The sequence below is a fragment of the Selaginella moellendorffii genome, unplaced genomic scaffold, assembly GCF_000143415.4.
Source record: "Selaginella moellendorffii unplaced genomic scaffold, v1.0 SELMOscaffold_34, whole genome shotgun sequence".
Taxonomy (NCBI): domain Eukaryota; kingdom Viridiplantae; phylum Streptophyta; class Lycopodiopsida; order Selaginellales; family Selaginellaceae; genus Selaginella; species Selaginella moellendorffii.
Window position 1 is genome coordinate 327,421 of NW_003314295.1, and position 12,013 is coordinate 339,433.

The following is a 12,013-nucleotide window of genomic DNA, read 5'->3' on the forward strand; positions in this document are numbered from 1 at the left end:
CAAGCTCTTGAGCACTGAAGTTCTCAGGCGGTCGTATGTCCCGAGCTTCTCCAGAGCAGCCCATGTCAGAGCTTCTTCGTCGTTCTCCGCCGATAATGTTTGAGCCCTCGACGAGCTCCTCCTGCTACTAAAGTTGCGTATGCTCGGCCGCCTGCTCAAGCTTCTTGTCAGCCCAGACGCCCAAACATCCGCCGCTTCCAGATCAACTGTTTGCTGAGCCATCGCTTCGCAAACTCACGAGCTCAATCCTCGGCCTTCTCGGCCTAAAAATATACCGGTGTATGTTGCGAACTATCCGCAGAAAATCATATTTTTTTTGTCCTCTTTTCTTGTCCGTTCTCTCCTTGTTCTGTCTAGATGAAAGGGTGTTAGCTCTAGAACTTACGAAAGAGAGAACGCTACCTCCTCTGACAGAAATTTTCTCTATTCTTTGACTCTTGCCAAGCTTGCCGGATTTGTTTGGCGTGTTGTCTTAAAGCGCGTTCCCTCAATTATTAGACACCCGGCTCTTTGGATGACACCTGAAGATCCGCAAAGTCAACAAGATGCTGGCACTGGTGGAAGGAAGCTTCAAACGATCCTGTTTCCAGAAGATCTCCCAAGACTTGCGCTGATGCTGGCGAAACGCCTGTGGCATCAATGTAACAAGGAAATTATTCAACTGGGAAGGAGATTCCTACCTCGCGACGATCAACGGCCCAATCCACAGCTCAGAATCGACCAGCATTTGCCCCATCCCTGCCGCGGCGAGCTCCATCGATCTATAAACCCTAGCGCACGTCGAAAATATCCTTGTCAGCAAAGCCATTCAAATTAAGGCGCGAAGGGTTAAGCCCGCGTAGTCGAACCAAAACTGAGCTCGGTTTTCCATAAACCCCTCTTTAGTGTTGACTTTCATTTTTTTTATAACACAAGTAGACGCGTAGACCACAATTTTATAACACAAGTAGACGGTAAACTACAATTTCCATTCGACGGGGATGCTTGTCGAGCATAGGTCCCAAGATTGAACAAGATTTTAGCAATGTAAAACAGACATAAAACGAAATTATGCGAAGGAAATTAAAAGCTGACCTCCTCCTCTGTTGCAAAGCTCACGTCCAATGAGGTACCCGCGCCAGTAGGGGAGTATCCATTTGGTGACAATGTTTGGCATCTACATCCGACCATGCTGTGGTTGCAAGTAGAGGCGAACCATCTTTATGTGCCAAATCGTACTGCTCCCCTCCATCCAGAAACAAAAGTATCCTTTCCTCCCTGGACTTGAGAAATTTATCCAAATCTGCAGGCGAGTCAATACGCCCAATCTACTCAAGAGCATCGGCATCGTCGCTCAAGGAGAACTCGAGTGCAGCCCTGACCTGTGGAACGCGAGGAGATTCGGCATTGCAGATGCATATGATCCTCAAGCCAGGAACGTTGACAGCAACAAATACTTTCTTGCAACCAAAGAACCATCCAACAGTACCACTGCCAAAGCCCGTAGAAAACGAATTTGTTTTCTATAATATCACGGACTTTTTATAAAAAAAATTCTCAGAAATCAAGGCGGACACCTGTGCTATTGATCGTAGGAAACAGGATTTACCTACGCCTTTTGTTCCTTCCAGGAGAGCTACGTTTCGTTCTCAAGTGCTACGCAGAAGTCCACCATCTTTTCCGCGAAGCTGGGTCTACAAATGTAGTCGAACACTCTGGGCTACCTGGGTTTCACCACGTCACCTGGCGATGGATTTATGATCTTTCTGCAAAGCTCGTCGCAGCGATCCTGGATCGTCTTCTTGACGCTTAAAATCCTAACCCTTGTCAAATATAGTATACTAAGTAACTTTAGTTATATCTATAAACCAAAATATTATCAGAGAAGAAGGAAATATGACACCTACGCCCACATTGACACACTCGCTCTCATTTCTCTTGCGCTCAATCTCTTCCTGATCACCAGGATCTTGATCCTGGTGTGGTCTGTGAGCTCGCACCTTGGGCTCCGGCGTGGAGCTCTACGCTGCATGCTATGATGAGTTAAATTTTTATTTTGACTCTTTTAATCACTACATTTGGAAACTTTAATGGTAGTATGTACAGCGGTTTTGGATTTGCAAGCATACTATTAGTAGGAATGTGATTTAAACAAACCTGGTCATATGATCAAATGACATCTAGCCCTCTCTCTCTCTCTCTCTCACACACACACACACACACACACACAACCTCGGAGTTGTGCTCGCTTCCATGCTTAGTGATGAACAACAGACCACTTTCAACAAAACGACCAAGACTAGAGGGACCACAACGATGCATTGCATTCATGTAGATAGAGTCCCATGCTTCCACAAATGATAAACAACATAGCTTTTGTGGTTATTCATTCATTCACTCATATACTATTTATAAATTATTTATTCATTTAAAAAAGTTGAAGACATTATACATTTTTAAAGATTGATGCTACGGAACCTATGAGTTGGCAGGACACCTATTTGGACAGGCTTAACCGCTTCTCCTTGCAACTAGCATGGCGGCCATTCAAATTAAAAAAGTGGTACACTTTCACCAAATAAATCTCTGGGTTCCCGGTTCGTGAGCCCAGTGGAATGGCTTCCAGAGGAAGAGCCTCATAGTCAGAGCGTTCACTGCCAAAAACTCCATAGCCACGAACCAAAACTTCCAAGAGCTCACTTGGAGCTTGGCGAAGCTGTGGAGAGCGACCAAGTAAAAGGGCACCGTGAAGTAGCGAAACTCCACCAGCGGAGCTGGGACTAGGACAGCAATCACAGCTCCGCAAAACGAAACTACCCAGAGCTTTTGGAGGAGAGGGGTCCTCACGCCGGCATCGCGGAGGTTTTCGAGCAACGAATGTATGATCGACCACCAGCAAAAGATATAGAGCGGTATGAGCAAGTACTTAACGGACCAGTGGGTCTGGATGATGTCCTTCCATATATAAAACGTGTAGTGTCGATTGTCAGCAATTAAGTACGGGTGTGCCAAGCTGTGGAAACGCTTTAGTTTGTTAGTAAGAAACACGAGCTTTGGACAAGGTACCTGAAGAAATGGACCGCCACAATCGCGATGCTGGCAGTAGCAGCACCAGTGAGACATGCGAGCGCTGGAGTTTCTCTGAAAACTTGTCGTAGAGATGAAAACCTGTTTAGCGAGAGTTGCAGCGGTGCCAGCACTCCCGCGGTAAAAAGAGCGAAGTAGAGTGGCTGAGCAAAGTGTGGAGAAGCTCTGTGCGCGTCCTTTGCACCTACACGTAATGTTTGGAAGTGTTTGATAAACCATTTGAACGGTCTTACCGACGACAATGCTGCCATTGTAGACAACGAAAGCCAAAAAGGCAAGGATAACGAGCACGAAAGGCGAAAACTGTCTAGCAGCAAACCACTTTCTCTGCCACGCATTCAGAATGGCGTCTTGTAAATCGCTGTGCCGACCTGAGTAAAAATGAGAACCAATACACACATGAACTGATAAGCCATTTTACCAGTAAAATGCGTCGCGTGCTTTGTCTCAGCTGTTCTTCGTACACGTCTTCTTCTCAGAAACTTTGATTCAGAATATCTTTTGTCAGGAGTTTTCTCCGTATCATCAACTGCTTCCTCCTCTTTTGAAGACGAAATCCCCTCTTGCAAAAACTGTATCACTCCAACACAGAGACCAAAAACGGTCCAGACAGCATTTGTTTGCCGGAACATTATTGCCAAGATAGAAAGCTGCAGCGTAAGAAAGGTTCTTAAGTAAAACTCTGGTATGAAACTTGATATGGATACTGACCGTAGCGGAAATCCAGTAGGATCTCTTCAAGCATGCCAAGTACATGGCCATCACGGCTGCTGTGGAGCCAACGTCGGTGTAATATAGAAACGTGAAAAACCAATGCAAAGGATACAAAGCAAGTACCACGGATTTGAGAAGCAACGCTTTCTCGCTCACTTTCGGGTCGAGATGAAGCAAAATGCTCCGGAACAGACAAACACATACCAGTGACAAAAGTATATTGATGGATCTTAGAGCATTGAGAGTGCATAAATCCATCCCAGGAATCCACGAGACCATAGATTCAAAAACCAGTGATACGAGGTATCTGGAAACAAAAACTCGTCACACAGATTTGGAAGGAGCGAGAGAGAATGACGAACTTACAATCCTGGCAGCGTTGTGATCATAGGATCCCAAGTATAAAAATCCCTTTTGCAGTAGCGCTGAGCTTGCGGGACGTGGAAAATCTCGTCCTGGAGCAAGGTAGAAATTCTCAGTAGCTACATCTCAAAATATAGTTTACCATGTAAGGATCCGGAACGATGCCATTGACGAGATACGCTACTGGTAGCGCGAATGCGAGCAGTGTCGCGATGAGCACAAGGATCGACATGAGCGGCGACTCGAGCTAAACTCCAGGCATTCTAGTCTAGAACTTCCATGAACCCTAAAAATGCCAATCTGGGTTTTAATCAAGTGTTACTTACATTTAACATGCTACTCTTCTTCGACTGTTTCAAGTTCTGGCTTACTAGCAAACCATTCTTCGTCACCAAATAGTTGATGAAAAACCTGGCAGAAAAACGAGCTAAGTGAGCGAGCACTCGCAAGTAAATCCTTTACCTTCTCGGTGTATTCCACGACACTTTCATACCCAGCCTCCGGACCTGGTTGAGCGCATACTCCAATACGATTGTCTATCACCTATCGCAGAAGTTAGATCATGCTAGGAAAGCTTTGGCAAGGACGGTACCTGTGAGCTTGTGCTATGAAGTTTTTCGGTGAAGAATCCGGACCAGAGAAGCTTTGGTTTGCAGAGGTCGGGCTCGAGGATGCTGGTTAAATCCTCTTCGCTTCCGGACTGAAAAAGAAGAAGTTTTACGACTCCATCCAACGCAGCCTTCGCAACAGAGCCACTTCCGGCAACTGTAGAGATTTGAATGACATATCTGCATGGCGACGACGTTAAAAAACACTTCCATGGATTCAAGCAGAGAACTTACTTTCCATCCGGGCAAACGGCAGTACTGCCTAGTTGTAAGACTCTCACTGGATTTGGATTACATTCCCCGCTTACAGCTACACATCGTGCCGGGAAACTAGAACCGAAAGGCAAGAAAAAGAATGAACTTACATCGTGGTGGAAATATCAGCAGAAGGTTGCTCTTTCCGGAAAGCAAGGATGCATCGGTTATACAGACGTATCTCCCCAGAAGCAGACTCGGGGTCTTGCTATCTGGCCGCTGCATTTCCTCGACTAAACGACTTCCCCATTTGTTGAAGGATGCACCAAGTACTATCTTGTCACTGTAGAGAAGTTGTCCGGATTGAGCACGTATGCCTTTGAATTGCTTTGTTTCCTACAATCCCAGAATCAATGAAAGAGACGAATGGAAAACTTACACATACCTTATCCCGAATAACAGAGGTGACGGGCATCCGCAACACCTACAAGAGAGCAGCATGATATCCGGAAGAGATCATAGGAAAATAACAAGATCACGTACGTACAATGCTCCATGAACAGCGGCCACTCGACAGAATGCTTGAGGTATTTCAGCTTGCCCATAAAGGGTGTATAGAAAAGCACCATTGTTATCAAATCTGCGGAGAGAACATCAACACCACCGCTGGGACGAAAAATTCCGGAAAAACTACCTTCCAATCGAAGCCATATGAAGCTTTAACAGTTGCAAGCCCTCCAGTGCCGAGACAGGAGAGCTACTTGTTTTCTGGTCCTCGTCAAGTAGCGCAACAGCATACAAAATGATTCTGGAAAGAGAGAAACGAAGAAGAAGAAAGTTAGAAATCATTTTTCCAGCCAAGAACTTCAAAGAAAAGAAAGCACCACGATTGAATCGACTGTGGAAGCTGCTCCCTCTCCAGGAGCTCCACGAATGACACCTTCAAGTTCTCATCGGAGAAACCAGCACCGTCTCCCTCCTGAGAGATGTAAGCCCGGACAGACTTTAGAAACCGCATGAGACGCCTCTTGTCACGCAAGGCCAAGGATCGGTCCTGGAAGAGCTCGGAGCTGGAAGTTGGCGCGGAGATAAAACCATCTCCACTCCAAATGTATGTCGCCTGGACGCCTTTAAACTCGAGATAGTTGCTAGCTCCACACTTGATCAAGAGATCCACCAGAGACTCCGCGCAGCGTAGAACTTTTGGAGCTGCGATGTCGAGCGTGTAGCCTCTGGAAGAGCCCAGAGCTGCCGCCGATCCCTCGAATTCACAGACTTTGCCATCAGAGTAGAGGAATTCGTCTCGCAGGAGCTCGGATTCCTCCAAACCGAGAGCATCCAGCTCGGCCGAGGAGTCCACTGCGGCCGCGCCATTGCAAGCGCCGAGCGATGCTATGAACGAGGAGAGCTGATCCAGGGTCATGGATGCCCATTCCGATCCGTAGAACTCGTTGGAATCGAGGTGAAGTACCTTGCGCCCGCCGCAAGCCGCCGCGGCAGCTAGGATCGACTCTGGCAGCCCCGTTCCAACCACGATTGCGTCGAAGCGATCCGGATCGATGTCCATTTTTCCAGCCAAGAGTTTGCGAAGAACCCTAACCCTATTATTGGCGCGCTCTTCCTCTTCTTCCACCGGGGGAAGAAAGACGGTCATGAATCTCTTCAGGAAGAAAACCGATCCGAAAGGTGAGAGCCACGATCCTCCCAACCTAGCTCTGTCAAGCGATTCACAGCGCCTTCCAATCTATAGATGCTCTTCGAGCCAGCAAACGCGAGATGGGAGTTGCGACTAGAGGTTTTTATTTGGGATTTTCTTCTTCGTTTGCTAGAAAAATTGGATTTTTTTTGCAGGAATCGAGAGAGAAATAATGACTCTACAATCAGAGGTGAGTGATTTTAGTTTTTAGTTCTTGGTTCTTAGTTCTTAGTTTGGACTTATTTTTTGCCTTCCAGGAGAAGAGACTGCTTGCCGAGATTAAGAAAACAGCCAAGACTGGTAACAAGGTGAGAGGTGTTTTTTCGTTGTTTGTTTTCTCGAGCTAGATAGATGTTGTTTCAGAGCGCAACGACGATCTTGGCAAGGCAATTGATCAGATTGCGGCAGCAAATTGGAAAGCTCCAGGGCAGTCGAGCTCAAGTGCGAGGTGTGGCAACCCATACCCAGGTTCTGTCACTGATTTTTCTTTTCGCCCCTCTCTTTTGTTTTGAACTCGAAGGGAGTTTTTCTAGCTCCATGCCTCTGATGCTGCTTCAGTGTTGTTGTCTAGGCGATGTATGCGAATACGTCTGTTGCTGGTGCTATGAAAGGAGCCACTAAGGCAATGGGCGCAATGAACAAAGTGAGATTTTTTCGGCTTTGTTTTACTTGACTTCGCTTACAACGATCTTGCAGCAAATGCAACCTCAGCAACAAGTTAAAACCATGCAGGAGTTTCAGAAACAATCCACACAAATGGATTTGACAGTAAGTTTTCACGTTTCGATTCTCGCTGAAGTATCATCGATGTTGATGCCAGTCTGAGATGCTGGCCGATGCTATCGATGGCGCTTTGGACGACGAAGAGGCCGAGGACGAAACTGAGGAGCTCACAAACCAAGTAACGTAAAAGCTATCTATTAGAATTTTGATTTAGCTCTTCCTTTCAGGTTCTAGACGAAATTGGTATTGATATCGCTGCCAAGGTACTGATAATTTACACTCCCAACTCTTTGGATTGTTAACTGATTTTATGCTTTTGGTTTCCAATATTTAGTTGACAGCACCTCCCAAAGGAAGAATTGCAGGAAAATCGGGAGCTGAAGAAATCAAAAGGTAAAATAATCTATGTTGTATTGATCATCCTTTCGCTTTTTTTCAGTTCTGAAATGGATAACTTGGAGGACCGATTAGCAGCTCTTCGCAATACTTAATTGCCGTTACATTTAACAAGAATAAAATCCCTTTAGGAAATCAAAACATGCCACGTGGCAATATTTGATAAGTCGAATAGTGTCACTTCCTCAAGATTAATCTGAGCCATTGGATGTAGGCATATTCGAGAAATAAGGGTATTTGCCCGCGTTATATAAACTCAACCGACCCTAAGGTTTCGTCAACTTTGAGGATGGGCGCAATCAAGAAAGTCCTACCTTGTCTCTTCATCACAGCATGTATGCAATCTTTCTCTTCTCTGGATTCAATTCTTTCTGCTCGCAAATTTTGATATCCAAATGCAGGGCTGTTCTTGATCACCATCAACGCAACAAGCATCGGGATCGATCTGGGCACGACGTACTCGTGCGTCGGCGTGTACAAGAACGGCAAGGTCGAGATCATCGCCAACGACCAGGGCAATCGGATCACTCCATCCTGGGTAGCCTTCACGGAGAATGAGCGACTGATCGGAGAGGCGGCCAAGAACCAAGCCACCTCCAATCCAACCCGGACAATCCACGACGTGAAGCGTCTCATTGGAATGAAGTAAGCTCTCCTTGATCCTTCTCTTCCTTTTCTTCTCGAGATTGAAAGTTTCATATTGGAACGTCGTGAATCCAGGTACGACGACAAGGAAGTTCAAAGGGACATGAAACATCTGGGCTTTAAGATCGTGAACAAGGATGGAAAACCTTACATCGAAGTCGAGGTGAGCGGCAAGACGAAGATCTACAGCCCGGAGGAGATCAGCGCCATGGTTCTCACCAAGATGAAGGAAACAGCCGAGGCTTACCTGGGCGAGAAGGTCACGGACGCAGTGATCACAGTACCAGGTATGCGCAAAATCTTTCTTTTAAGGTTCTCACTGTATACAAACTTCCAGCATACTTCAACGATGCTCAAAGAGGAGCAACCAGTGACGCTGGAAGGATCGCTGGACTTAACGTTATGCGTATCATCAACGAGCCAACCGCGGCGGCGCTAGCTTATGGCCTGGACAACGAAAGGAACGGCGAGAAGAAGATCCTGGTGTTTGATCTTGGAGGTGGTACGTTTGACGTGAGCATCTTGGCGGTGGACGCTGGAGTTTTTGAGGTGCTCACCACGAATGGAGATACTCACCTTGGAGGTAAACTTCTTTTCGATCGATATATATCAATCGACTGAACTGAACTCCACTGTTAATAGGCGAGGACTTCGATCAGAGGCTGATAGACTACTTTGTCAAGCTCGTCAAGAAGAAGTATCAAAGGGATATAAGCCAGGAGCCGCGAGCTCTGGCCAAGCTCCGCCGTGAGGTGGAGAGGAGCAAGCGGGCACTGAGCAGCCAGCACCAAGTCCGAGTGGAGATCGAGTCGCTTATCGATGGCATCGACCTCTCCGAGACTCTCACCCGGGCCAGGTTCGAGGAGCTCAACGCGGACCTCTTCAAGAAGACGATGGCGCCCGTGAAGAAGGCTCTCGAGGATGCCAAGCTCAAGAAGAGTGACATTGACGAGATCGTTCTGGTCGGAGGGAGCACTCGAATTCCCAAGATCCAGCAGATGCTCAAGGACTTTTTCGATGGTAAGGAGCCCAGCAAGGGAGTGAATCCGGACGAGGCTGTGGCTTACGGTGCGGCTGTCCAAACTGGTATCTTGAACAAGGCCACGACACTCAAAGGTTAGATCAAAGCTTTCTTATGGCTATAGCTTACCGCTCTTTGTTCATTCAGACGTTTTGGTCGTGGACGCTACGGCTCTAACTCTGGGAATCGAGACGGTCGGAGGAGTGATGACCCCGGTCATTCCCAAAGATACTAACGTCCCAGTAAAGAAGTCGCAAACCTTCACAACGTACCAAGACAATCAGCCAGCTGTGAACATCCGAGTAAGTTTGAGATGATCGATAAATGGAAACTTGAAACTCACCATGTCTTGATCTTCCAGGTGTTTGAGGGAGAGAGAACAATGACCAAGAATAATCACGAGCTCGGCAACTTTGAGCTCTCTGGAATCCCGCCAGCTCCAAGGTATTTTCTTTGTAGTCCCAGTGTTGTGCTTACGTCTTCCTTCTCTTTGGCAGAGGTGTCCCTCAGATCGAAGTTACGTTTGAGGTTGACACAAACCATATGCTCCAAGTGACCGCCAAGGATATAGGAAGAGGTAAGGAGGAAACGATTACCATCACCAACGATAAGAACCGGCTGACCGAGGCGGAGATCAAGAGGATGATAGAGGAAGCAGAAGAGAACGCGAGAGAGGACCAAGAGCTGAGGGAGAAAATCGATGCCAGGAACAAGCTGGAGGCATATCTGTACAACATGAAGCACACTGTGAGCGACCAGGACAAGCTGAGGGACAAGATCGACAGCGATGACAAGGAGAAGATCGAGTCGGCAATCAAGGAGGCTCACGAGTGGCTGGATGACAACAACGAAACGGCAGACAAGGAAGCTTTTGAGGAGCAACTCAGAGAGCTAGAAGACGTTTGCAATCCGATCATCAGCAAGGTTTACCAGGGATCAAGATCTACTCAATCAGAGGATGACGATGATGATGCCGACGAGTCTGACCACTCGGAGCTGTAAATCACAAGCAAAGTTGGAGGAAGTTATAGATCTTAAGGGACAATAGTAGTATAGAGCACGCAGGAGACTGTATGTTCAAGATAAAATTGTAAAAACAATGGTATATCACGTACCTTAAAAGTATAAACTTAGCGTTGCATTGAGCACGCCTCTCCCTAGAGGTTTCCCATAAGCACGCAAGCAGCATCGTCATCTCAATCCTCGAGCTTCATCAGAGACTGAAAAGCCTTCTCCCCAACCTGTAAGTTGTTCCACTTGCAAGCTCCACTCAAGACGGTTGTCCATGCCAATTAGCTGTCTTCGCAACGCAAGCTTTGCGCAAGCTCAACTGCCTCTTCGAGACGGTTGGCCCGGCTCAGAAGATCGACTATGCAGTGATAGTGGTCGATCTCTGGCTTCACGCCAAACTCAGCGAGCATTGAGTCGAAGATCTTCTTCCCCTTGTCAACTAAGTAGGGCAAGGTGACACTCCCGTGTTTGATCATTGGGAAGCTCGGGGACGAAGGCTTACAACCAAATGGTATCACAGTTCTGTCAGTTCTCATACAACCCCTAGCTGTTATGTTATTATATAGTTAAAATAATTAAATATGCTTTAATTTAATATTTCTAGCCACAGAAAACTTTTTATTTGTGATGGCTTTCTTTAATCAACTTAAATCAGTTAAAGAACAATAGATGGCAATAAAAAATATGTGATTGCATGTGGGAGCATTATATATTTACACATGTGTGGATTTATTTTTTTGCTTGTAAAAATATAATAATCACATTTTGATTGCTATATAAGCAATCAAACATGATTGTGTATATAATACTTTTGTTATCTAGTATGCCATGTATGCATGGGGCATGATATTTCAAATTGTGACATATGACTGCCATATCATCCTAGATAACATAACGTCACCGCAAGTCTAGTAAAGGTTTTATACAAATATGTAGTGCAGGTTTTACACAAGTATGTATGTAATGCTAATTTATATTATGTGTGACAAATATTCCACAACTTCTCTTTTCCTTTCACAATGTCATGTAAAAATGAAATCCATAAGTGTGGAGTAGTGGGACAAGAAGCACCATAATCAAAATTGAGGTATTGAATTGGAGCTTTTTATTTAGTCACAATATTACATATTACAATGGAGTGCCTAGTTAGTACTTTTTTGGTCACAGCTGCCAACTTTTATTCCTTCAGCAAGCATGCAAATGTTAGTTTTCATATAAATTAGCCATAAGTGTATATGCAACTTTGTTCTATTTATCAATCTTCACCAAAGTGTTTTTCACAATTTTCCCAATTTGCATATCTTTCTACTTCTTACACTCACTTGGAATGCTAGTCTAAGTTACACAGTTTGGCTTTAGAGGCATAGATTCTAACACCATCATTGCTTCATCCAAATGGTTACTCATCCCAAAAGATCAATCACTCCATGGTAGTGCTCACACCCAAGATAAATCCCATATTTTATCTCTGTTGCATTTAAGTATTCCATTCCTTGTTTCACAAACCTCACATGGCTTAAACCTATCAGGATGAAGATTGAAATCTTACATGTTGTGAAAACTTTGAAATATAAA

At 45.6% G+C, this 12,013-nt stretch overlaps 3 protein-coding genes and 1 pseudogene across 3 annotated transcripts; 2 read left to right on the plus strand and 2 right to left on the minus strand.

Annotated features, from left to right (window-relative positions):
- Positions 1-281: 281 nt before the first annotated feature.
- LOC9639088 lies at positions 282-10,429 on the plus strand (annotated as a pseudogene).
- LOC112348892 (dol-P-Glc:Glc(2)Man(9)GlcNAc(2)-PP-Dol alpha-1,2-glucosyltransferase-like) lies at positions 2,480-4,402 on the minus strand. Its single transcript, XM_024682238.1, has 7 exons — positions 4,286-4,402; positions 4,147-4,235; positions 3,778-4,087; positions 3,488-3,716; positions 3,300-3,437; positions 3,046-3,250; positions 2,480-2,992 (listed from the first exon to the last, which is right to left on the minus strand). The coding sequence occupies exons 1-7, from the start codon at positions 4,373-4,375 to the stop codon at positions 2,551-2,553; spliced, it is 1,503 nt and encodes a 500-aa protein (XP_024538006.1). The 5' UTR covers positions 4,376-4,402; the 3' UTR covers positions 2,480-2,550.
- On the minus strand, positions 4,426-6,613 carry LOC112348891 (rab escort protein 1-like). Its single transcript, XM_024682237.1, has 9 exons — positions 5,834-6,613; positions 5,641-5,754; positions 5,490-5,586; positions 5,392-5,430; positions 5,117-5,342; positions 4,986-5,061; positions 4,736-4,931; positions 4,606-4,686; positions 4,426-4,554 (listed from the first exon to the last, which is right to left on the minus strand). The coding sequence occupies exons 1-9, from the start codon at positions 6,598-6,600 to the stop codon at positions 4,480-4,482; spliced, it is 1,671 nt and encodes a 556-aa protein (XP_024538005.1). The 5' UTR covers positions 6,601-6,613; the 3' UTR covers positions 4,426-4,479.
- On the plus strand, positions 6,542-7,956 carry LOC9655721 (vacuolar protein sorting-associated protein 2 homolog 3). Its single transcript, XM_002977277.2, has 11 exons — positions 6,542-6,632; positions 6,697-6,741; positions 6,798-6,832; positions 6,900-6,950; positions 7,006-7,110; positions 7,214-7,285; positions 7,339-7,410; positions 7,463-7,543; positions 7,593-7,628; positions 7,700-7,758; positions 7,805-7,956. Exons 1-11 carry the CDS (start codon positions 6,599-6,601, stop codon positions 7,854-7,856), a joined length of 642 nt encoding a protein of 213 aa, XP_002977323.2. The 5' UTR covers positions 6,542-6,598; the 3' UTR covers positions 7,857-7,956.
- Positions 10,430-12,013: the final 1,584 nt, after the last annotated feature.

Bases quoted from the DNA above. Each gene is read 5' to 3' on its own strand.
- LOC9655721 (XM_002977277.2), top strand. From the start codon at position 6,599: ATGAATCTCTTCAGGAAGAAAACCGATCCGAAAG. The intron at 6,633-6,696 runs GTGAGAGCCACG...TCCAATCTATAG, and splicing joins GAAGAAAACCGATCCGAAAG to ATGCTCTTCGAGCCAGCAAA. The intron at 6,742-6,797 runs GTTTTTATTTGG...TTTTTTTTGCAG, and splicing joins GATGGGAGTTGCGACTAGAG to GAATCGAGAGAGAAATAATG.
- LOC112348891 (XM_024682237.1), bottom strand. From the start codon at position 6,600: ATGACCGTCTTTCTTCCCCCGGTGGAAGAAGAGGAAGAGCGCGCCAAT. The intron at 5,431-5,489 runs GTACGTGATCTT...GCTCTCTTGTAG, and splicing joins CTGTTCATGGAGCATTGTAC to GTGTTGCGGATGCCCGTCAC. The intron at 4,932-4,985 runs GTAAGTTCTCTG...GTCGCCATGCAG, and splicing joins GCCGTTTGCCCGGATGGAAA to ATATGTCATTCAAATCTCTA.
- LOC112348892 (XM_024682238.1), bottom strand. From the start codon at position 4,375: ATGTCGATCCTTGTGCTCATCGCGACACTGCTCGCATTCGCGCTACCA. The intron at 3,717-3,777 runs GTCAGTATCCAT...CTTACGCTGCAG, and splicing joins CCTACTGGATTTCCGCTACG to CTTTCTATCTTGGCAATAAT. The intron at 2,993-3,045 runs GTACCTTGTCCA...GCGTTTCCACAG, and splicing joins GTGGCGGTCCATTTCTTCAG to CTTGGCACACCCGTACTTAA.